Source organism: Aythya marila (assembly GCF_965140915.1).
Source record: "Aythya marila genome assembly, chromosome: 1".
NCBI lineage: Eukaryota > Metazoa > Chordata > Aves > Anseriformes > Anatidae > Aythya > Aythya marila.
In genome coordinates, this window is record NC_139042.1 from 44,271,711 (window position 1) to 44,297,439 (window position 25,729).

The 25,729-nt window shown below is 37.1% G+C and overlaps 1 protein-coding gene across 13 annotated transcripts in view; it reads right to left on the reverse strand.

Annotated features, from left to right (window-relative positions):
* Positions 1–5,625: 5,625 nt before the first annotated feature.
* Positions 5,626–25,729, reverse strand: part of MYCBP2 (MYC binding protein 2) — a 193,871-nt gene continuing 173,767 nt past the window's right edge. For all 13 annotated transcript variants that reach the window (XM_082784816.1, XM_082784822.1, XM_082784820.1 and 10 more), the window contains 13 exons: positions 23,828–24,111; positions 23,460–23,556; positions 20,341–20,460; positions 18,482–18,583; positions 16,413–16,541; positions 13,725–13,857; positions 13,342–13,445; positions 12,068–12,256; positions 11,466–11,573; positions 10,291–10,500; positions 7,933–8,040; positions 7,523–7,688; positions 5,626–6,448 (listed from right to left, as the gene is read on the reverse strand). In XM_082784816.1, coding sequence (XP_082640942.1) covers positions 6,333–6,448; positions 7,523–7,688; positions 7,933–8,040; positions 10,291–10,500; positions 11,466–11,573; positions 12,068–12,256; positions 13,342–13,445; positions 13,725–13,857; positions 16,413–16,541; positions 18,482–18,583; positions 20,341–20,460; positions 23,460–23,556; positions 23,828–24,111 — 1,866 coding nt within the window. In that variant the 3' untranslated portion in view covers positions 5,626–6,332. The remainder of the gene's footprint in view (positions 6,449–7,522; positions 7,689–7,932; positions 8,041–10,290; positions 10,501–11,465; positions 11,574–12,067; positions 12,257–13,341; positions 13,446–13,724; positions 13,858–16,412; positions 16,542–18,481; positions 18,584–20,340; positions 20,461–23,459; positions 23,557–23,827; positions 24,112–25,729) is intronic.

The following is a 25,729-nucleotide window of genomic DNA, read 5'->3' on the forward strand; positions in this document are numbered from 1 at the left end:
TAGGAGAAAGGAAGCATTTACACTGTTAGAAGACAGCACTAAGGACTGATAAAATAAGTCTGTATTGTCTATCACAAGCAAGGCCGTATAGAACAGGAACTGAAACTCATTCTGTTTTTTAAAATAAAGGGCAACAGGTGAAATGGTCCTTAAAACAGAGGGTATCAGCTTAAGACTTGCAGACAGGACCTTCTGATACTCATGGGCATGGAAAAATAAAAATATAAAACGAAGGATGAGTGACAGCAAGGCAGTGTTGCCTGCAGCAGGTGGATTACTTGCTGTTGTTGCTCATGCTGCAGTAAATGCTGGGGTGAATTGCTTTAAAAGGTTCCTCAGAACTTAATGTCTGGATATTATTTCTGTCTGGAGTCTATAGTGATGCCTACCAGATAAATAGTTCAGATGGTTTCCTCATCTGTGAAAGCTGTGGTATCACTCTTTATGTTTTGTGGGACATCACAGTAAAATCCTCCATTCGCTGGCACATCTCCAACGCAGTAATATCACGGCCTCTCTTTGGCAAGGAGTTCATCCCGGACAGGCTGAGCATGGCGAGCCATGTGAACGACAGCACAGGCAAGAACTGAACGTTTCCATGTCACGGGCTGCGGGTCGCCAGCTGAGAACAACACTTGAGATTGACGGAAAGGGACAGCGCCGGGTCAGGCTGACCTGACAGCGTACTGGGACAGGAGCTTTTTGTTTTCCATGAATTTTCTCTCTGTTCTGTGGGTGTCCCTGAAAATCAGCTTAGCTGTCTCTGCCAGCGGGTGAGGAGTTAATGTGATCAGCAGAATAGCAGTGGTGAAGTTAAAATCCCAAACAGGTTTATTGCTAAGAGGGGGCTGGCATTTGTATTAGGATTGAATGCCTGGCTAAGTAGGCACTGAAAGAGGGTACCTGGGCTCCTGCGTGGACACCCTAACACAGGTTTTCAAATATAGGTCCAGGACCCTGTTTCTAAGTCCCCATATCTCAGCACTGGATGTGAAACCCAGATGTTCACCAATTCCTTGAATGCACAAGCGTGCTGGAAGAATAGATCCAGTGTCCTACCAGTAGGCACCTATTGGTGGGAAACTTCAAGTTCAAACAGCATTAAGCACCTGGGGCTTGCCAGAGCATGTAATTTGGCTGGTGGGAGAGATGTAGTTGTGCTGTGCCTCCACCTGGAGGGAGATAAACATGTATGGATCCAGGCCATACAGTAGTACAGACTTTCCCATACTACACTGGTAGTATGGGAAAACCCAAAGGAGTGGAGGTAGAGACAATAGCCTTAACAGTAGCAGTGGCTTGAACTGGGATGTCATTGTTCAAATCCTGTTTGTACTGGGTAAAATGAGGACAGAGGCAGATGCAGATGGAGCATACCATCTTACCTGATGCGCAGGACAGCAAAATACATGGGACAGGTTGCAGGCGGTGAGCTACCCTGTGCATGGGATCATCCCTGTTGGTATTACTGCTCCTCGACAGAGTCTGCCGACAAAACCTGCCTTTAGGCAGAAGCTTCTAAAGGGTTGGCATTCAGATCCACCACTCAGATGGAGATGGAGAATTACTGCTGGTGGACCATCATACTGAACCACCTGAACTTGCAAGTGTTCAGGCCTGTATTCCGAGGCTATCCCAAAGCAGTACCTCAAGCACTGTTTAACACTGTCAGTGACCAAACCCCGCATTAGGTGCTCGGGAAGAATCAGCCGCATCCAAAGTGACTGGATTTCAACTAGCAGGAGACAGCCAATGTGAAACCTTGTGGTAACAGCGGAGAGCCCTGATTTGGGTGCCTCCTTCATCCCAGCAGACCACGGAGGTGGCTGTCACTCTAGAAACACACTGGTTAGCTGGCAGGGGCATCTCTGGGGGGCTGTTGATGACTTGTGATGCCCTCTTATGCCTGCTTGCTGTCCTGCTGGTTGCAAGCTGTTTGTTCTGTGTTCGGTTGCATCTATATCACTACACCCAGTGAAAACCTGCCACCTGGAGTCCTTGCTAGCAAAGGTTGAAGTTGCACACCCCAGGAGTGAGAGCAGGTGTGCAACAGCACAGCCCTTCCAGTATGTCTTGGGCAGGGGGACACGAGGCATCTACAACCACTGCACTTGTCACCTGTAACACTTGCAGTGGATCAAGGAAGGGGTTGTGGCAAAAAAAAAAAGTAAAGTTTGAGTTGTGTCCTGAATGACTAGTTGGTCCTGAAACTCCCTAGCTAGTCTCTGCACAGGTTGAAACAATGAACTAACTTACTGCAATCTAATTTAGGACTAAGGAATGCCATTTTTTTAAGGATCAAGATTATCAGGCCCTGATGGTGGCTGGTTAATTTTTCGTGCTGCATTCACTGTAATTGTTTTCTGCTCAGTAGGTGGATACACCCGTGAAAGTTTGAGCTTTGTAAATTAATGATGTATAAGCCAAGTGGGAGTACTGCAGCCTCGCCTTGGCCAGGAGCTGTGTATAAACTGGCTGAGCACCACGTGGTGAGCCGAGGCAGGCAGGGTGGTGTGAACAAGAACCGAGTATTTCCATTGCGTGGGCTGCGGAGCGGCAGCTGACAGACGCGTGTGCGAAACTGCTGGAAAGGCATACAGCAGCCTCGCCGTGGGCTGATCTGATTAGTGGCCTCTGCTGACATCTGGCTATAATCAGCGGCGGAGATCAGCGCAGGGGGGAGATGTGGTGACGCGAATGTCTGGCACGGTGGTGAAGCAGAGCGTCCAAGGTGCGAGCATTACGTGGGACAGCCGAGCTCGACCCAGGAGCTCAAGCTCGTGCTTGACCGTGCCGTGCCCCTGCAGCAGTAATCGGCGAGGGTCAGTCGTGTGTGTGGGAAGCGTTTCCTTGACGCTGCCCATCCTGCACTCAGTCCACTACATACACTGCACCTCAGTGTCATCTTGTTTGGTGTTCCTTTCCCTGCTGTGATAACATTTTCCTAAACTAATTTTAGTGTTATCCTAAAATGGAAGAGAAGGCTGAAATTTTCAAAAATAGAATTCAAGTTAATTTGTAACTAAGGTACCACACTTGGGAAATTTTCTAAAGATGATAGTGGGTCAGACACTTCAGACTTGTCTACTCTGCCTGTTAATTGTTTTTCCGTAACTTCAGAGCCACGGGGACCTACATCAAGAACCCGTGCTGCAACTACACCCAGCCTGCCAGTTTCTCACACACTACAGCTAGGTGCAATGTCCACTGAAGATACTGGAGAACGGACTGGCAGGAACCAGCAGCTCTTTCAATCCCTAAACGTTAATAAAAAGCCAGGATAATTGTGGGCTACCATTATGAAGTGACTCTGGCTGCCTAATCAGAGTTCATTGGCTCTAGAAACAGGATCATCAGATACTGAGTAATGAATTTATGTTTTCAAAAAAAGACACTTAGTCCTCTTAAGGTCCATAGTAGGTCTCTAAAAATATCTGGCAGTATTAAAAAATGAACCATCAAACCTCAGGGCACAATGACTACCTTTCACTTCTCAGAAGATAATTTAGCACAAGAGCAGAGAAATGGCTGAGGATGTGTTTTTGTAGAGAAAAAATAATAACTGGGCAACACAGAGCCACAAACACAGAATAAATACATCAAACACCTTGACCTTTATATTCTTCCTATTTGGACATGCTCTCAAAAAATCTACTTTGATGCTGAAGGTTGCAATGAGTGGGGTCCAAAGCATTGTTTCTGTTTCGCAGACAGCAGAGTAGGTTTTGATGACTCTACCTAACTTCAAAGATGCACATTTTAGTCATCTACATCTGAGATACCCAGATGGCATCTGTCTTGCAGTGAGGTGAAATGAACCATATCTCAGAAGTGCCTGTTGCTCTTCACTGAGAATGACTATACCTGAGGTAAACATCCACAGTATGGACGTAGCTTGGACAGGGTGAGCCATTCTTTGTTTCGAAAACTGAAGTATGATGTAGGAAGAAGCCTGACTTCAAGATGCTGACTACGAACAACACGTTGGTTTCTTCCCAACATTCAACTTGAAACTGTTAGTGAATTTTTTGTGGAACGACATACCTCATCGTTGCAGGTACTGGACCAATCTTTCTCTTGTCTACTTGTTATTCTTTTTATCTATTGCTAATTGAGTTTTATCTTGTATCTTTTCCCTTTTTCCTACTTCTATTCATCCGTAATTATTTTAGTTTCCTTTTTTTTTTTTTTTTTCTTTTTTTAATACATAACTTGTGTCTTGACCAAGCGAACTGCTTAGTACAAGTCATATCTTGTTTACATTAGCATAGGTGCTGGCTGAGATCTTAGAGTACTTGGTTATTGTAAAGAAAACTTCAATTCCCCCCTTTTTTTTTCTTTGCACTTGATTCCCACAGGATCTTACCCAAAAAATCTACAAATTTACTGAGCATAATTTTTCTATCTTGCTTTCTTCTTTCCTTTCTTCTCCTCTCCTCTCTGAATCATGAATGTTGTAAATTCACAGTTGCTTTCATCAAAGCTGTCCTTCAGACAGAATCAAATCTAGTAGAGCCCTCTTTTAGTTGCTTTCTCTACTTTACATATCATATTTATTGCAAATATATTCCAAGAACTTATCAAGCAGCCTCCTGCTGCATAGCTTTCCAAAATACATATCCACTAGTTAAAATTTCTCACTGTCACAGGTTCAGTAGTTGGATGACTGTCAGATGTACAAAAAAAGGATGTCGTGTATTTCTTTGCAAGCCCAGTGCAAGCCCTGTTTTATAGCCTTGGCCCCTGTTCCTGCAGCCTCTCCCACCCCTGTCATTACTGAGTACGCTATATCCGCTTCCATCAGTGAGTCGCACGAATTCTTTCACTACCTATTATACTGATAACATAAAATACATTTAATTGTACACTAATATTTCTAACTTTCTATCTACTCTGACACTTCTTGCACTAATATTACTCACACACCTGAGACTGGTACATCACCATGGTACATCACTACTGTGAATGAGATAAATTGTACTTCACGGTGTGTTTTCCCCCGGTTATTCCAAATTGCAGACAGATGTTACAGATTTAAAACATTACAGATGTTTTAAGTTAGGAGAGATGGTTCCAGTCTGATCAAGATCCTCTGACATAACTGGATGCCGTCTATTGGTATCTTAACTGTAAGTGCAGTTGTTTGTGTCCATCAGTAAAGCACATTTCATCATCTCCAAGAAAAAAAATATAGAAAATGAGTTGAGCATGCCTATCAGAGAAAAGCTAAAAAGAGACTCTTTCAGGAAAGAACCTTTTCCTCTGGTTATATTTTGCTTTCACTACAGAGGGCTAGAGGACTCTGTTAAATGAAAATAGCGAGATTTATGGCAAAAAGCTATTTGTCCTGGAAGTGGGGATGATATATTACTAGAAGTTCTTAGTAAGTGATAAAAATAATATAAAATGAAGTCTTGTGTTTTGAAAACTGAATTGGAAATGCAATACTTCATATGAATAATAAAATTATCCAGCTTTTCTTTTAAAGAAGATTTGAGCAGCATTTTTCATATCTGAAGTATTTCCATAATCAACCGTTCACCCAACAACTTCCCTACTTTTTAAAAGAACCTGCTGAAATAATGATGAGGAAAAATCCCTCATACTAAAAACATTTCTGAAATTAAGACTTACACATTTGTTAGACTTTCACTGTATAAAAATGTACAGTGGCTTTATTGACATGTACATTCCATTATGTTTACAGCTGCAAGATATGAGGCACACTCAGTATTGCACTTCATTAAAATTTCAGGCTCAAACATAACCCAGAAGTTTAAATGAAACTGCTGTTGTAATTTAATAATTCTTATACAGGACAAACATTGATACCTTTATATACAGTGTGATACTTGTTACATTTATGCCTTCCTAACACAATTTTTTTTTTTTTAATAACAGTCTAGGAAATAAACCAGAATATTCCTCTTTCCCATCCCCACTTGTGATGCGTTACAATTGTACAAGATTACAAAAAGTCAGTATACAATAATCAATATTTTTTCTTTCTCCTGAAAGCCAGCATCATTCATAGTCCACAGACACACAGATCCTTTAATAGCAATTATTTATTTGTAAATGTCCAATGTTTCCTAGCCAATGACTGTAATGGCCACATGCAAACACCTCACAAGTTTTGATGTCTCGGTTCAAAAAATGTCAATTTCTCACAGCAAGAATTATGTACATGGTATTTGGCATCCTTCTTGCACTGTAAATTGTTCCTTTTACCTGGGTTATGAAATGGTCCCATCCTCATCCCAGCTGGACTTTATTTTCAGGACACTTGTGGGATGAGGGCACCTGTTTTGCTCTGGTTAAAAAACAAAAGTCTAAAAAGTGTGAGCATTTCTGCAAACCCCACAACCCAGAGCAAATTCTTCACCAGTGGGTGGATGGACAACATGAAGTGGACATTCTGTTCCTTCAAGTTGTTTACCTTTGGGACCTACACAGAATTTAAGAGAAAGGGAAAAAGAAGGGATCAATGCTTGTATACTTGATGTAAATTCGGATAACATACACATAATACCCAATTTCCTCAAAAAACATATTAAGTGAAGGTAGTATGTTTGTATGGATATATGGTAGGCCTTTATTATTGATTCCTTATGAATTGATAAGAAACAGCAGATTTTACTGCTTTCACACAGTCAAATTCAAGCAAGAAGTCTAAAGGCTAAATAAGCTAAGAGAAATATTGCCATTCAATTAGATCTAATAGAACATGATCACAAATCGTTAGCTTCCTAAAAGAGTTGTGTCAAACATTAAAATTCATATTGAAAGGGAAAAAAAGCACCACTACCAGCAACAAAAAAGACTAAGCAGCCATGTAACTAAAATAAATCAAATACATCAAAGTAGAAAAGGCAAAAAGCTTACAGGAAGAGTAACTGAAATAGATTTCATCAAATCAATAATGTGGATAAAAGCAGCACAATCTAAAGGCAAAATCAGTAAATACGAACAAGAGTTGTACTCTGCAATAAAAAGGAATTTTAAGGTGTTAACAGGTATCTTTTTTTTTTTTTTTCCTGTTTACTTCTTTCATGTAAATACCTTAATCAAAAAGCTGTCATGTGTTTTTAACAGCAAGGAAAATAATATGATCCAATGAGATCAGCATCAAATTAATGGCATGTAAAGTCAGAAACTAAGGCACCGGCAATATTTTGCACATGGCAGGTACCTAAGTCCAGATACAGGTTTTAACAGTAGCATGTTAAAAGTTTTCAATATAATTCTGACACACCATGTCACATCTCAGGTCTGAACTGGTTTAGGTAAAGTCAAATGTCCTTCTGTAACAAAAGTAATGTTTAAAGAATCAGTGTGATCACATTGCCTGTATTATTGATGGGAAAATCAAAGGCATGCATAGAGGAAACTCATTTTAGTATTATTCCAGATACTGAATCCGATCCTAAAAATTATCAGCATGAAAAGACAACAATATCAGTTAGAACTAATTACTTATCTCAGCACTTCGTTTGCTAAATTTGCTCTGTAAAAATACTACCTGCAGGACAGTGTGGGAGTTCTTCTTTAGGGATGCTTGTCATTCTTTGGAAATCATCATGGCAAGCGTTGCAAAAGTGTGTTGTCCCAAAACAGAAAAAAACAGCAACTGAACAGCAGTAGCGGCATTTGTACTCTAAGAAATCTGTACCGTGTTTGGGACACATCTAAACAGAAAGAAAATAAAAACTGATAAATGAAAGAGCAATGATGTAACAATCCGAACAATACATTTCCACATTTTTAGTGTATATTAGTATCATGTGATACAAATAATTGTTAATGAGTATGAATTACTGTATGGCTCATATACTCAGGAAAATTAGTTAGAATTAGAATTAGTTAATAACTTCAGAATTAGTTAATAACTTTAGAATTAGTTAATAACTTCAGTACAAGTTCTTTTCTTACCTGAGCCCTTGAAACATCAGAGCATGCACCACAAATAAGCTCTCTTGGATCATAATCATCTCCTTGTCCAGCCTCAGCATCACAACGAGCTTCACCACCAAAATATGCCTAAATTTCAGATAGGAATGGTTGGACATTAAACAACAGACAACTGGTATTTTAACAAAATTGTTTTGTAACAGGAAAATGATGAATAACGACCATTACAGTATCCATTACACTATCCTGAGTAACTCTTGACATTGACTCTCTGTACATGTTTCTGAGGCACTGAGACAATGTCTCGATCTCAAGACACACAAGATTAAAAACTGTACAACCTACTCTGCTCTATGCTAGTGACTGCAAGGTATGGGTATTCTACAAACTGCATATTAGACAGACTGAGGAAGCCTTCTGCCAGCAGAGCTTTTCATCAGCCAAAGGGAGTATCAGTTTTTATGCTCATGTGTGATCTCTTATAATTAGAACTTTTCTACATAATAATAATATTAATCTTACGTAATAATATTAATCTTACAAGGTTTCTATTTTCTAGACATTCATTACAGTTTCTCATGTTATTCTACCAGGATACATTAGGGTCAAAAACGTACCAGGTAAGACTGCCAAATCTAATGAATTTCTTCATAAAGTATTTTCACACGGAGTGGTGAGATGAGGTGAGGACTAAGATCCTTGCTTCTTTCATTACCATCTTATTAACTAATTAGACAACGAACAGAATTCTTGCTCTCAGCATTCTCTCCTTTTTGCAGTGACAATTAGGGCTCTATGACTGCAAAAGGCTAGGGAAAATGGTCTCAAGGCAAGTATGAGGAAGGAAAAAGTTAAGCAGACCACCTTCCCCCAAACTCTGCAGACTAAAAGAACAGAGACCTTCCTAAGGGATGTATGTTAGGGCATTAGATTGAAATTTGTGTTGAACAGGAGCTGGAGAAAGGGAAAACTGTTAGACATTAGTTAATTGAATGTTGCTGTTAAGACATATGGGTGCAGTATGAAAGGGAATAATGAGATACAAGGGAAGGAAAAAGAGGGAAACAAGAAAAACAGAAACAGCAATAAATACTGGAAAGAAGTGTAATTAAAAACAGTGTAAGTTTGAGAAAAATGAAAAAACGAAAGTATTTTTGTAAGGGAGCTTAGAAAGGCAAGAAGCAAGTTGCTAAAGGATGAGAAGTGAAAATTGATTAACTGTGGGAGGCAGAAACATAAGTGAACTGAGAAACTGCATAGTACTGAGCTAGAGGGGCTGTCATTACTGCTCTTCTCTAGCATATGGAAGTCAGTCCTTTCTCCTCTATTTCCAAATTGAATATTTCCATTTAACATAACAATTACTGGTGTTCCTCTTGAAAATTTTATAATGAAATTGCCTCACTCTATTCATTCCTAAGGGAAAAAAGAAAAAGACGTGGGCAAGCTGGGCACTCAAATCAGCTTCAGATGACAGAAACAATGGGAGGGGGTCAGTGACAATCTACAATTTCTCTAACCATAGTTAAACAATATATGTCCTTCTCTGCTGGTGGAGTGATCAGGCTGTTTGTGTATGTTTTTTCTCTTGATAAATTTCATATACTTGGCCTGAAGAAAATTATACATAGATGACCCGGAGCCCAGCAGGCTAGATGACACATACCCTGTTTCTATACTTCCTTTTTCATTCTTCTAGCTCACCTGGCTATCAGCTCTGTAATTTCTACACTTCAAAGGATCTCAATATGTTAAGATCTGAACTTAGGCATAACCACTTAAGAGTTTCCTTAACCCCATACTGAACAATTCAACTAAGACTTCTAGCGTCATGAATCGAAACTGAGAATATATTTTCCTGTCTTTTAAGACTATTGCTGGGGAAAACCACACCAACAGGCTTGTAGAAGAGGTCATTTTTCTGCCTCACATTTGCTGTTTACTGAAGTTGTATTGAGCTCCAAGTCAGGCAAAAGGTGCCCAATTCAGGTGAAATCTTAGTGCCGAAGTCCCTATGTCAAAGAGTTAAAATGAAACCTATGGCATTTTAATATTCACATAAAGGATGAGGTGGAAGTATGACAAAGGGATGGTTGGTGTTCTGCTAAAGTTATCATTTGCACATTCTTTTAAGAAGGCTATGACCTCAATCTGCTTTTGGTTTCTGAATTCCTCTGTACACACTTTTGAGCTTTACAAAGTAAGATACTTTGTACGTCTAACTTGCTCAATGTTTTTATTTTTTAAGGTTTAACAATTTCTTTTCTTGCTTTCCTACGCCATACACAATATATTAATGATATGTTCCATTCTTTAAGAAGTGACTTTTGAAACTTATGATAACATTCATTTGATTTGAGAAAATACTAATAGTCATACCTTTTTGCATTTGTAGCAAACATAATAAGCATATCTGTTCATGGCATAGCCAGCTGGGTCATTATAAAATCTAACACCTGGTGTTGTGATGGCCTCACTCTTGTGCAACCCTTCATACTCCAATCTCATCAGTGCTTTTCTCCTTACATCTTCATAGAGTTCTTTGATTGGATCAAGCAAATCCTTTAATACTGTATGATTGATTTTGTTCTGAAATAAATAAATAATAAAAAAAAATCACGATTAAAATATCTTGCATCTTTATTACAATACCTGTACTAACTTGTATTGTGGTCAAACACAAATAGTACAGTGGATGTCGTAAGGACGTAAGCACTCCGGTAATGGACATTTCAAATAAAAAAAAGGTTGATTAATATTTTATTTGATTTTGGAATACATTTTTAACAAAAATGGTCTTTTGTTATATGAAATCATCAGTCTCACAACAGACTGTAACAACCACAAAGGGATCGTAAAAGGTACATGAAATATTCACCCGAGCACAGGAACATTCTGGTTATCTTTTTTCTCTAATTTTGCTTATTTGACTTTTTGACTTATTACTCAACAATTAAGAATAATGACTTTTAGTCCTCCGTACCAAGTCTTTATCATCTAATAATTACAAGCTATTGCCATAAATTACCAAAAAGCAGCATAAAGGAAGAAACACAGCATGCACAAATGCCTGACAAATTTAACATTCCTATGGCTTTAAGGTGCTTCTCTGCAGATACCATGTAATTCTTCAGCTCTGCACTTCTGCCACTGATAAGCAAAGCAGATTTAAAAGATGTACATAAAATGGAGAATCTAGGTTTCCTGCTTGAGACAATGTGAATTAAGATTACTTCTTCCCCTTTCCCCCCAGTGCCTAAAATGGGAATTTACAAGCAGATGGTGCTAACAATAAAACAGCATTAAGGTAATGCCTGCATTATGCTTACTTTTTAAGAGGAGCCTTACTTTAGGGAATAGTAGGGAACGTAAAAAGATACATCAATGAGATGCATCCATCATCTTTTTTTAGAGACATGAGAAGTTAAGGAAACAAGTGATGTATATCCAATTTATATTACAACAAGCAATATAGTATTTTAAAAAGTATGGGGACAGAGAGAGAGTATTAGGTAATTTGTTTGATCTATACAGTAAACACATAGATCATTTACCTTGCAAATAGGACAGGACATAAACCCAAAAGTTATCCTCGGCCCAAGCCATCTGTTTTCTAGTACACGTTGACAGCATTGCAAGTGGAAAACATGGCTGCAGTCCAACTTTAGGGAAAAAAAAGAACAAATGAACACTTAAGTTACATTAACCACTAAAATATAGGTACTTACTTGCTTTTAAGTGGCAACACATACAAAATACAAAATTAATTTACTTAAAAGCCTGGAGGACCCCTACTTTCCTCTTAATAAAGAAATGAACGAATATTAAATGTTTGTTAAAATCATAACCCTTCCATTCTAGAACAATCAGTGGCTGTATAAAATATATATGATATATATCTGTTATCTTAGTTGTTTTTCTCATTTATATATTTCAAATAGAGTAAACATAGCAAGTTAAGTTGATACAACCTGCTTATTTGAAATAGCAGTAATTCCGGGAAAAATAAAGCATTTCAAGTAACTTAAGTACTGATACTGGGTCTGTTTTGAAAATTTTAACAATGTGATTTGAAGGATTTTATATTTTAGCTTCTTTGACATTTAATATTAAAACCACAATATTATCTTTCAAAAAGAGGGGAAAAAGGATGAACCTGGATAGCTGGTGCTGCTGAAAGTGCTTCAGTAAAACAGATCATACACATGTCATCAGCATCTTGTTTAAGAGTGGTAGCATTCTTATCACAACCATGCAAGCATGGTAGACAGTGCTCTTCATTCTTAACACCTCCACATGGATGACCGCAGGGATGTGTCTTGCTGCAGGCAATTTTAGCATACTCCTGTTAAAAGTAAACAATCATCTTACTTCTCCCTCCAAAGAAGAGTTTGATATCATGTTACTTTTTGAAGGATTGCTGGTTCATGCAATAAACTGAGATGAAAGAATCACTATTCATACTGCTGTCCACTGCTAGAGGAGGTACTTGAGAAAAACTGAATGTTTTGTGTACATTAAGTAGAATTCATATCTTCAGTTACCCATAAAGTATCACTCCTGAATAGAAATGGCATAAAGAAACCATGATTTTTAAATTGTAACATTTCATTTTAATATACAGAGAAATATTCTATAATCTTCCACATGTATTTTGTATATTGAGTACCTTCCATGTAAACACTGCTTGCCCTGTATTAAAACACATTATGGGCTCTTTATTAACTAGCATAAAATGCTTTTAGAAATTATGCTTATATGAAAATGATATTTTAATCACCTCTGATTTCAAGCCCTAGTAAGTAGAAAACTATTGTAAATTGCCAAGAAGCCAACAATGAATTGAGCCGAAATATTATTACAATCATATATATAGGCTGAAAGAGAAAGAGAAGATGTAAATGTGCAACACAAACAAAAATAGATAGTGTACCCTAAAAAACTGGTTGGGATTTGGCCCTCTGCCAAACGTACCTCTGTACCTGGACTGTAAGGGCATAAAACTACTCAGGACACATGCATACAACAGGCAAATCTGGCCAAACAACCCCAAATCTTTTATCTTCTATGCTCACATAATATATACAGGCTGCTACACAAACCACAAGCTTTCCAGTACACTAGACTTTATGTTGACAGAGTGTATTTAACTTTTTATTTGGAATACCACTGTGAAAACCTGAGATACTTTTGAAGATAATGAAACTACCTATTATTTCAGTTGAGCATTGGTGTTTGTAGCTTATAATTAAGCTAAATATTTACGAACTGGGACATATATGAATCATATTACAATACTCAATATTCAACCCTTTTTCATGAGAGAACTCATTTAAAATGGACCACAGCGATACAGTTTACTCAAAATAAGGTCTGATCCTACAGTCTATTTTATGCATCTCCCAATAACTGATAATTATTAATACACACCTGGCAATCTGTGTCAGAACAAACGCTTCCCACTGCTGATAATTCTGTTCCACTCCTACAACCACAGAAACGACATGCTTCGGAACTGCTGGTGGTTGGTTTGCCTATGTCCACAAAAGGAAACAAAAATGAAAACTGTTGTAAGAAAACATAAGTGACGGATATCCTAAAAACAGACACCTGAACAACAATCACATAAAACAACCAACCAAACAATAACTCTTACACATTTAAAATGTCTTATTTTTATTAAAAAACAGCAATCAAAAGTATTTCCCTTAAGCAAGTGAAAATCATAACTTTTTTTTTTTTTTTTTTGACAAATGTTCAGGTAAAAGGCAAGTATAAACAGGAAAAAGAACAGCTAATACAATTTGTTTTACCTGTCTGTTCTCTAAACTCCACCATAGCCTTCATAGTCTTAGAATCCGCTAATGCCATCAGCCAGAAAAGCTTGGTCCTACCACAACCCTCATGAAGATCAACTTTGATAGCTTCTTCTTCTTCTTTGAATACCTGTCAGGTCAATCAAAGAGATAATAAATAGCATTTCTATGTTATTTTTGTCACTCTCTCTTTGGATTCTGAACAGATATTTTAAAGTTTCTGTCAAATTTGTCTTCTACAAGTTATTTCTCTTTTATAGATTCTGTACGTTGTATATATAGGAGAGTGGATAGAGGTTTTGTGTTTTTGAAAGTAAGAATACATAAAATTATCACTTGGTATAACATGACTGGGAAGTAATACTACAGCAATGCTAAGAAAAGAGTTAGATAACATTTTTTCTAATTTAAAAAGTATGGAACTTGGAGTTCCTAACTGCTATTTAACTACTTCCATATGCCACAGAGTACTAAAAGCACAAGATAACATCAGAAATACCTTCACATAACCATGTCAGAAGTTTATCAAAACAACGCTGATAGTTATGGTTGCTATTTATAATACTATGTACTATATAATGGCAGTTATATAATACATAAAGATATAATAATAACATTTATCACTTTCGCATAAATACGCAGTGAATACTTTTAGCTAAAATCAGGAAAATTCATTTTTTTTGTTTTTGCAAAATCAAAAAGCTGCATGAGATCCTTAGTGGACTTTATGCAGTCTCTTCTTTTTCTCCTTTCCTAAGTTTCAAAGAAAGTTCAGGTTTATCTGTTTTACCTGTAATGCAATAAAAGAATTTTCCTGTGCATAGACGTATAAACTCAAGCTATATTTTAATTTATACTGGAATCAGAAAATAAAAACCCTAATAGCTTCACAAAGGATTCACCTAAACAGGTCATAGTAACTTACAGACTGTCCTACCTTGAAAGGAGAGAAAATACAGTAAAAAGTATGTATGACAGAAGTTGGACAAAGTAAAGGAAGCTAAGAGAAAATAGGAGACAGGGAACATGACAGAATTTAAAGTTTAAATTGAGGGGCTTGACATGAAAGATGTAAAGGTAAAGGTGGTAAATAAAGATTAAAAGTTTAAACATGCTTTTAGAGGTGAATATAAAAATCTGATAAGTAGCTATTTTGGACAGATTAAAGGAGAGATGTGAGGACTTCTATGAGATAAGAACTTACTTTTATCAACTGTAATCTGAACAGGCTATATAGGAGAAATCAGAAAAATAAATGAGACTAGACTGTGGTGTGATAAGACTGAAGTATAGACACACAAAATCATCTTCTTAAGATGACAAAACAGAAAAGTTTCAAAGGGGATTGCAAAAATCCATGCGGAAAAATAGAAGACAATGGAGGCACATGGAACTTCTAGGCCGAATTTACATTGCAAATGCTGAGGCATCAAGGAAGAGATCTGTAGGGGGAAACTCTTAGTGCCAATGATCTCATATTTATATCACATGTACTCTGGACTAGCTGATTCCTTGCACTCACTGACTGCTCATTAGGAGCTGAATTGCACTAGGTGTGTCTCTGGACCTTCTGCTGTTTTTCTTTGTTGTTGTTTGTTTTTACTTTCACCTGGAAGGAATCCAATTCAAGTGCTTCAAGGCTCTCTATCAAATCAAAGCATGATAAGGAGAGAGAATCATACCTGCTTCAAAAGCACATTCCTAATCCTAAGTAAAACACTAATGCAGATTCACTCTTAGGAGAGGGCGAAAAGTAATGGTATCTTCTGCATTAGCTTTGTTAATGAGGTCTGTTATTTTAACCTCTGTAATACAAGTAGTCATGGGAAAAGGGGAAAATAAAGGCCCACAAAAACATGAAAGAGGGTGTTGAGAAAGAGGAAATATTCAATAGTTTCAAAAGTAACAGCATCTTCATTGTAAATTGCAATTGGAAAAAGAAATATTCCAAGGAGAATATGTTCTGAGGTTTAGACATGAAGAGGATAAAAGGGTAACACAAAAGAACACTAAACAGCAAGGTACACAGCAATTTGTAAAAACTCATCTTGGTAAGTCAAAGAGGAAAGGCATTTCATCCTCAAGAGGAAAACAAAACAAAACAAAAGTCAGGTAGTTTTCAAGCTTATGGATAATGACAACATATTTCCGTGTGACAAAAAGACAGTGAGGGTTGGAGAAATACTGAAAAATAAGAGAAGACTGACATAAGGGAACCAATAGGAAAATTTGTTGTCAAGTGATGTTCCTAGATATTAAAAAATATATAAGCATTTAAACATGAAGGGGTTCGCAAGCACTGATTCATGATAGAAGTAGTAAAAGAGATATAATTTAAAAGGGATAAAGAACAAAGTACACTTAAGAGAGGCTATACAGTTCCTAGATGTTTCCTAACTATGTTCCTAGACAATGTTAGGATGAGAGAAAAAAGCTGACGTAGTGTAAGAATTAGAATTGGGAAATGCTACGTGATTTTCAAATGTTTTTCAGAAGATAACAGATAGGAATTTAACTAAAACAGAACAAAGAATTAAATGAAAACTTCTCTATTCCATCATCAAAACAAAAGCAATTAGCATTTTTAGGTTTGAATCTTGCAACTACCATTTGCTTGTAGATTAATTGGGGAAATGCACATAATATGTCTGCAGTGCATACGACATGATGACATGAATACTCTACCTGTCTCTGATGAGTTTTTGTTCGCCGATGGAGATGAAGGAATCGGTCACAATCTGTACACAAATTCCCACAGACATTACATAAAATGATTGCGGCAGTTTCACCATCATCATGGTTATCGCACATTGGCTGAAAAAAATAAGAAACATTATTAAACAATTCTCTATTAAATCATTCATTTACTTTCATGTGTTTTTATTTTCCCCTAACCCTGCCTCCCAAATTAATAATAGAGGATAAAGAGCTTGTATAGGTTATTAATTGTATATTTCAAATAATTAATATCTTAATAATCAGATCTGGACACAAAGAGCCCCTGTTTACTGCATCAGTTCTTCCAATATTCTTCATCTCTTATTTTACAAGAGGTAGTAAAGATCTATTCTACAAAAATATGTTTGAGACATCATTTTCAACAGATTTTTTTTTTCACAGAAAAAAAAAATTGTGCTAACATGGGTTACAGGCACATTAACAGAAAACTTCATAGACATCCAAAATTTTCACCCTTAATTCTTTCATATGGTAAGTTCAGTCTGTTCAAGCACCTAATCTAAGTTGTAGGTTATCTACAACCCAGAGATAACACAGCCCAAGCAAAAACTTCAAAATCTACCATAAATTAACTTGCTGTATTGATACATTTTTAATTTAACACAGACAGGTCTATTTTACAGTTCAAAATATCTGTACAGAGTTCAATGACTGACTTTGATCATGCCTATCTCTGAGATCAAGTTTCCACTTTATTCCAGAACACATGGTTTCCAAGATATTGCTCCTACAACTTAGAACTAAATCTTTTCAGCAGCATTCCTGGTTGAGGGGAACACACTTCACCTCAAAATTTGAACATCCTGGTATAAAATGGGATTGGGGATTTTTGGGCTGGGTTCAGCAGCTTGTATGCCTGCTTGCCTATGTTTTGGCTGCTCCTCTAACATTTCCACTAGTTCAAAAAAGCCCCAATTTCTAACTTTTTTTCTTCCTATCTACAAACTAGACCACTGTTCTGTTTTTCTAATCTCCTACTGCTTGTCTCTGTGGAACAGCACAGGAAGCCTAAGGCAATGAAACTCTTCCTGTGAAAGCACAGACAGATGAAATGGGTTCAGTTTGTTTTCATAAAGTCAATCTTTTTTATTATGGAATTCATGTTTCTAGTTTAGCTATATAATTAGCTGACAAAAAATCTCTACTACAGGCCTGTCCTAAAATGGTTCACGATTAAAAAAAGCAATAAGGCTTTTTAACTTCTAAAGCTGTTCCATTAAATCATACATTAAAACAAAGATGGCTTCCTAGGTATGAAAACTCATAGATTTGGGGAAGCCAAAATTTAAAGATTAAAAGATTTGAAGATTAAAGATGCATCTTTGCTCATGACCTTGAAAAGACTGCTCTAGGCTTCATGTTTTCTCTTAGTTGAGCAATATTTTGTGCTGAATTTCAAAAAAGGTACACAGAAGCCTCTTGACTTTCTAGAGTCTTTTCGTAATCACCTCAGAAACCTTTTGTGCCTCATATGCTTTTTGTGATACTGGAAAATACTGACAGAAACTTGATCCATCCACTGTGTGTCATACTGAAGTTGTAAATCCTCTGGCTGAATGGTAGCTTTACTAAATTCATTCAGAGAGTTTCTTTCTTTTTGGGGCAAGTAGTCTCCCACTTAGATCTGGAAGACAAAGCTAAATTGCAGATAAGTAGTTCTTGAGGAATACAAAATAATTGACTCTGTTATGTTACAAAGATCCAGATAGAAGGGAAAAATCTCTTACAGAAGGTATCGTATTAAACGAGTTAATCTATTCTCAAAAATCCATCCTACAGGTCTTCAATGCACCCTGAATAGCAGTAGCATTGCTACCTTACTATTGATGTAAGTCGGAATTTCCATTTCTGAGCAGTATTTGCCTAGAAACCAAATACTTCAAACATGTATGTACAATTTCCATGAGGGTGGAATAAGGTTAGGCAAAGTTCACCTTTCCCTGTCACTTACTTGAAATTCTTTGACTACTGAATAAATCCAAATAAAGAAAGAAGCATATGAGTTTCAATCTCACCATCTGTTTCTGTTGTCCATCCTTTCCCATCCACCTTCCTGATGACAGTCTATCAACATGATCCTGATCAAGTACGCAGAGGGATGCTAGGGCCAGCCACAACTATTTAAAGAAAAGGCAGAAGTAAATGGTTTAGAAAAAATAAATTAAAAAAAAATCAAAATACAAAAAAATTAAACTTTGACAGCTAAGAGTACCACTGTTACCTGAAACCTGTACCATCATTAGCTGAAGCCTGTCCATATAGTGCAAGTTTTTTCTTTTCCGAAATAAGTCAAACACAAAACAAACTTATTGAACTTTTGAGAGCTGCCTTGTTTCTTTCAACTATGACACTTTATGGTCGTAACTATGGCACATGAGAGAAACAGTGAAGAAAGATCAAGCGGGGTATATTACAGAAATGTGGAAAATACACGAAACAACTAACACTCATATATCATCCCAAAGCATTGCAGATTTTGTAGGGAGAGGAGAAAATTGAAGGAGACAGACTAATCAAAAAAGTAACTTTAGGTCAGTGAGATTCATTTCCCTATGTTCTCTCCTCACTGTACTGGGCATTACCCAGAAAGGGGTTCTGAGCTAAATGTACTTCAGGCTCCACAGGAATGTTTTCTCTCTTTTTTTTCATTGACTACAGTGAAATCCTAAAGAGATTAGCTACATGAGGATAACTTGTCAGCAGGCCTGCAACCCAAACTGAAATGCACTTGACAGGTGCATTTTGGAATTGCTTTTGAACAAAAGGAATTGAACAAGTTTTTGAACAAGTTTTGATTTCAACAAAATGGCTTTTGTTGAAGAACTGTAATAGAATACCCCCAGAAACATGCACTTTCATGACAGGACTAACTTCATTCACAAGGAGAGCTGGCCTGATGTTCAGGGCTCCTCTATGACCTGATTAAACTAACACAGCGACAGCAGGAGCTACTGGTATTCTGAGACAGTGTCTTTGAAAAAGATGAGAATATATTAGTAAGAAGGTGGAATAAAATCCTGGCACAGCCTTTAAGATGGAAAACAACATGAGTGTTGAATGCATGCAACCATTGCAAATCTCTTCTTTTATTCAATATAACATTTATGAAGACAAAATCTGTACTGCCTAAGATGGAAAGATTGCCATGATTTACAGGTATGCTTTTAGTGGAATTTCAAGCAATCTATTGAAGTTAGTCTCAATTTCTGTAAAAGATTCATAGAAGAAGTAAAGAAAAAAACAGGCTCAGCAAATTATTTTTCGTTTTGAGACTAAAACACAGATGAAGTTTAGCTTAGTTGTGATAGAGAATGTTTATTTTTTTTTCCCTGAGTGTTTTCATAATAGCTTTGAGATGTGGCAGCTGATGACCTAGAAGTCAAACCACTTAAAATGATAGCACAGAGAGCTGGAGAAAGACAGCTGATACATATTGTGCAATTTTCCATGCAGATCACATAAATTTAGTTAAAGGCAAGTTTCACAAACTTAAAGCAGAATTACTTCAAGAATAAAAAAAACGAAAGTGTAGGAATAACACTTACTCTTCATTACTTTAGAGGTACACACGATGCAGACTTAATCAAAAATTCTGTTTTTACCTCAAATAAAACAACTCAATCTACTGTGACATGAAGAAAGCAGGACTTATTAGGACAAGCAGTGACTGACTTAAGAATAACCTGTCATTACGCACAGAGCTTAAGTAATAACCTAATGTTATGCACAGAGCTAAATTTATACAATGTAAGCTGTATACTGTATACATTATTTCCTGAGAAAACCCACAGGGGAAATATTTTCTGAAGAATAGGAGGGCTCTTCCTACTGCATGTTTGCAATGAACTAATGTCAAATTCAGTAAAATTCTTACTCTCGTTGTTGCAATGCACCTCACTGGTGATCGGTATTCTTCTTCCATTTTGGTCAGAGCTATGATGGTTTCAGCAATAGCATTCTTTGTCACACGGGACCAAGCTTCTGACAGATGACCCTGTTAAAGAAGAAACTATATGTAAATGTCTCAAAGAATTTATTATAGTTTTTATTAATATTTAAAACAACTAAAATTGAATTGCTTCAATGTTAGGTTAGGATCTCAGGTTCGGATAGAAAAAGAGTAAGTCAGGAATAACTTCGACAAATCAGGTGTTTTCAAATCCAACAAATCTGGTAAAATTAATCCTCAACTAGTCAGGTGACTGACTGAGGTAGAATCTATGACAGAAAAGAACAGAACAGCATTGTTCAGTTGGAAGGGATCTTCCAAGACCATCTAGGCCAAATGCCTGACAACTTCAGGGCTAACCAAAAATTAAAGCATATCATTGAGGGCATTATCCAAATGCCTCTTGAACAGTGACAACAGGCATAGGGCATCAACAACCATGCTAGGAAGCCCTGTTCTAGTGTTTTAACATGCTCACAGTGAAGAAATTTTTCCTGATATCTATTCTGAACTTTCCCTAGTGCAGCTCTGTGCCATTCCTGTATGACACAGGTCACCAGGGAGAAGAGTTTAGCACATCCCTTGCCACATCCCCTCCTCAGGAAGTTGTAGAGAGCAATGAGGTTGCCTCTTGGCTTTCTTGTCTCTAAACTAGACCACACAAGTGTCCTGAGCCTCTCCTTCACAGGCACTGACTTATACCCCAAAGTTGATAACCTAGAGACTGCTAAATTCTTAACTTCTTAATGTAATTTCTAAAATCACCTTGTGCTAAAGGTGCTGGAAACAACTGAGACTCACTGAATTCCAAAACAGAAGCTACAGTGACTAACTCTGATGTAGATGCCTACATCGCAGATGTTGAAAAAGTGAGATGAATCCAATTTGTAACACTTAGAAAGTGACCAGTAAGACCTACATTACCCTACTGCTAATTAGCAGCTCTACAAGGCCTCAAAGAAACGTTTTCAAGCTGGGACTCCTCTATTCCTCCACTCTTTTTGGAGTAACAGGGCTGATCACCTGAACATGCTCTGAGCAAACCTAAACCACTGAGGTCCCTTACAAAACATACTTAGTTGGAAAATATTAGTACTCCCAACCCTTGAATGCCTAAGCCACATCTCCCTCACCTAAAATAAAAGGCAATAAAGTTCAGATCTCCTCTCTGTACAACAGGAGAGGAGTGTCCTTATTGTGCGGCTATTAAATACTGTAGAGTAACTCAGACCCAATCATTCTTTTAGGAGATGCTATACTTTAAATAGTGCAGAATCTACTGAGAGACTTATATCCATATCTGCAAGGCCTACTCCTTTATCTGACTGACCTGATTTCCCTCCTCCTTTTGGGGGTAATCAATAATTATGTTTTTATTCCAAATAGAATACTTTTAACAAGAGAATTTAAGACCCACACCAGTATACCCAACACTATCAGAAAACTATCAGGGCATGTGCAAGATGGATATTTGATTACATATCCAAGCATACTCTGTATATGCACTTAAGTTGTCATGTCCAATTCCACAAGGTTTAAGCACTCTCCTGCACATCTGCAATGATTTTGTAGAACCAGATACTAATGAATGCAGCTGCGTTTCATGGGTGAAGGTCTTGAATGGTGACAGAAATTGCTTAGACAAAACTACAAGCACCCGATTCTAGTCAGTCAGCCATTTTTTATTTTTACTAATCTCTTTATTTTATTCCTGGCAAAGGTTTCTGCATAGTTTAGTTCTGACTGGTTATTCCTTTAAGGGATCACCTCTCCTGTCATGGAAGCTTCACTACCATGCTGGGAGCCTTCATGGCTCAAGGCTGAGGATTCTGTGAGGCAACAAGCAGTTCTGCAACAGGACTACACAACAGCTATTAGAAGATTATTCAAGTGCAAAGCCAAGTGGTCACAAATGGGGAAATATCTGAATTAACATTGCTTGTATCTCTGTGACACTGATTTAACTCCTTTAAAATATACATATTATGATCACTTTGATTACATATTTGCTTTCTTACAGGTCAGTTTTGAACAAATGAATAGCAATCTAGTATTTTCTTTTCTCAAATTAGTGGCTGGACTTCACAACTGTTAAAAGCACAGTGCTCAAGCTCTTCTTTGAACTCAGTCATGTGTTCATGGAGCTTCCTGTCACACTAGTCATAACGGTGCCAAGCATTTCATAAATCTTCATCTTATAAACTTCCTGTGTGCTAAGGACCGTGGCAACTTCAAACATAAAATGAGACACAGAGTCTGCACCACAGCTCTCAAACAGTTTGTGTACTGTAGTTCTCCCTCTGTGGAAACCAGGAGTGGTAGTGGAGCCAGCACACAACTTTCTTATGTGACACATGGACTGGGAAGGGTTGTCACAGTAAACAGACTTAGTTTGAGAGATTGGAGGTCAATACTATAAACCACTTCAGAAGTTTCAAGTTTGAGATGATGCAGGATGCATTTATTCTTCCCCCTGCAGTATATGTATGAAGTATATTTTGGATACTCAAAGCGTTCATTAGCTCAAGTTGAAGTTGGGAACATCCAGCATTAAGACAGGATGTGGAGCCAGAATCCCATAAACAAGGACCACAGAGTTTGCTTCAAAAGACTTGACCAATATCATTTCAAAATGCTTCACAAGACAATCCACCATTTTCCTGATGTTTTCCCACTTATCCAAAACATACCTACCAACAGCAGCTACAATACCAGCAACAACCCTTAAAAAAAAAGTCCTGAACAAATCAGCTGCCCCTGACAATTCATTCTGTATGTATGTTGCATCCTATATGATGGAGTGGGATACCTGAGAAAAACATGGACCTACCTATACATACAGGAATCATCACATTAATCATGGCATTTACTGTGCTTCTAGGCTCAGACTCTACCCAAAAGGTTCTATTTTTTTCTTCTTGAGACCAACTCACATTTAAAATCTCAACACAATATTAACTCTAATGGAGATTACTGAAAAAATGTATTATTGATTATCAGAAATATTTGAATATCCCACACACATTTAAAGGATAGATACTTACTGCTGCCATGTCTTTAATCAGCTTAATAATGATCTCTGAAATCTGTGTAGGTGTTGAACCCTTCATCCACCAATGGCTTTCACCTCGCCGAATATAGCTACAAAGAACATATTGTAATAAATGAAAAAAAAAACAAGCAATTAGCTATATTTGTCAAAATCTACCTTAAATAAACAGTGAACATGTTCAGCATATGGTAGCTTTTTGTTTGTTTTTAATCAGACTCACTAATAACTTGACCTATACCGTCAGTGTTATATATTTTTCCCATTTATTAAACAAAGAATATAAAAGACAACAACTGATTTCAAAATATGCATTTCTTTTATGCTTTTAGCTTGAGAGCACATACTTATTTTTAAACAAACCTGGAATTGAAGATCATGGGAAGTGTGACTGTAGTAACTCCTTTGCCTGCAGTAGTGCCAGCTGTCCCAGTTATAGTAGTTCCTTTGGCTTTTAGCTGTACAGTGAGAGCTTTGGCAATGCATCCCAAAAACATATCTAAGATACCCAGTTTATTCCAATCTCCTTTTTCTGTAGAGTGAATGATATCACTTATATCTGCTGGTGGAAGAGACTTCACTCCTATTATACTAGCCAGGCGACTAGGGGTTACCTCAGGCAAAACACGTCTTAGTAACGATGTTACCTGGAAAAAGAATCAAATCACCACAACTCTTACCAAGACAGATAGAGTTTTCAAGCAAAATCATATAAACTCCATTTTCTCCTTCATAAATTATTTCTGTAAGACAGAATGTAATGTCTCTATGTATTGAAATTACACATGTAAGACATTCTGTAAGGTTCCTATCTTACTTTTAAGTAATTGTTCTTAATATGCTGAGGCAAGGCCTAAGAGTCCAAAACCAATCTCACTCAAAAAATTCTTAATCTTCATATAATAGTAAAACCATGCTTGGTACTGAAGTTATGATAGCAGCTATGCAGATGTTTGCACAACTTTAATTTGCTTGCACATTACCGACACATCCACCCTGTATACAGTCTTTAAATGTCATAAACTGTAGTAGAACAGCTGGAGACTTAAGACTTCTGAAAACAGAAAATACTTTCTTTGAGGTACTGAAAACCATGATACCCTTCCATGGTACTCTAGCTGCATGGCCATTGGCCTCACACCCCCTTTCAGTTTCCTTGTGATACTCTAACTAGATTCTTCTGAGAAGGAAATCTGTGCCAATTGATCTTGATCTAACATAATCCACCTTGAAAGGATATTCTTCAGCTTCACCAACAGGTGGAATTGGGGTTGAAATTGGATATGCCATGCACAGTTTGGTCCAAATCAGGATATACCAAAGTTTAGAGAGTTATATTTTTTCTCTCATCTCTCAAGCCGTCACTGTTCTCTTGAAAAACTGTTTACATTTTAAGAAAAAACTGTATTTTGCACATCTGTAATAAGTCAGAATTTCCAAGTGGGACAGTATCTGCCTCCAGACGAGATATAGCATTCAAACAATTCAGAAAATTGAAAAGAGGAATGTGGAGAGTATAAAACTCCTGAAACATGAACTAAAAATCCACACAGAGAAGACACACCAGCTAGCAACAGCAAGCTAGTGCATTAACTGTACTAAAGGAAATATTTCATGTGTACAAGTTTTTGGTATATTATGTGCATATAAATACAAATATACTCAAACAGACAATGCTCATGTTCATAAAGAAACAGAAATATTAAAACTCTACCTGAGGATACGAGAAGTAGAAAGGAATTATCTACTTCCACACTACTCGTAGCCTGAATGTAAGATAAAATTGCTATGGATTCATGCCAGAACAGTAAGACAGACTGCTAATTAAAAACCTGTGATCTTACCTGCACAGATTATACGGACATAAGATATGCAAAATATAAATTACCCAAATCACAGTGGATTCTTAGGTCCTGCCCATTGGACAGACATTTTAAGACTTTTCCGCTCATCTGTTGATGTTTTAGCAAGACAGTCATTAAACCTAGTCTTAAAACTAGCTGTCACTATGCCCTGAGGGCAGACACAATAATAGAAAGGTTAGAATTAATGATGGCCTCTCCAAATCTTGCACAGATTTACTAACATTTGGAGCATACAAGTGACATATAAAGGGAGTAACTAAATAGCTCTCAGACCTTTTCAGCACAATGAAGGACCATGACATCTTACTAAAAAATAAGCAGTCACCTCACTATCTCCTTCCATTCCTGTAAAACTGATCCGCTTTTTATACAGAATTCTTATTTGCAACAAAAAACAAAC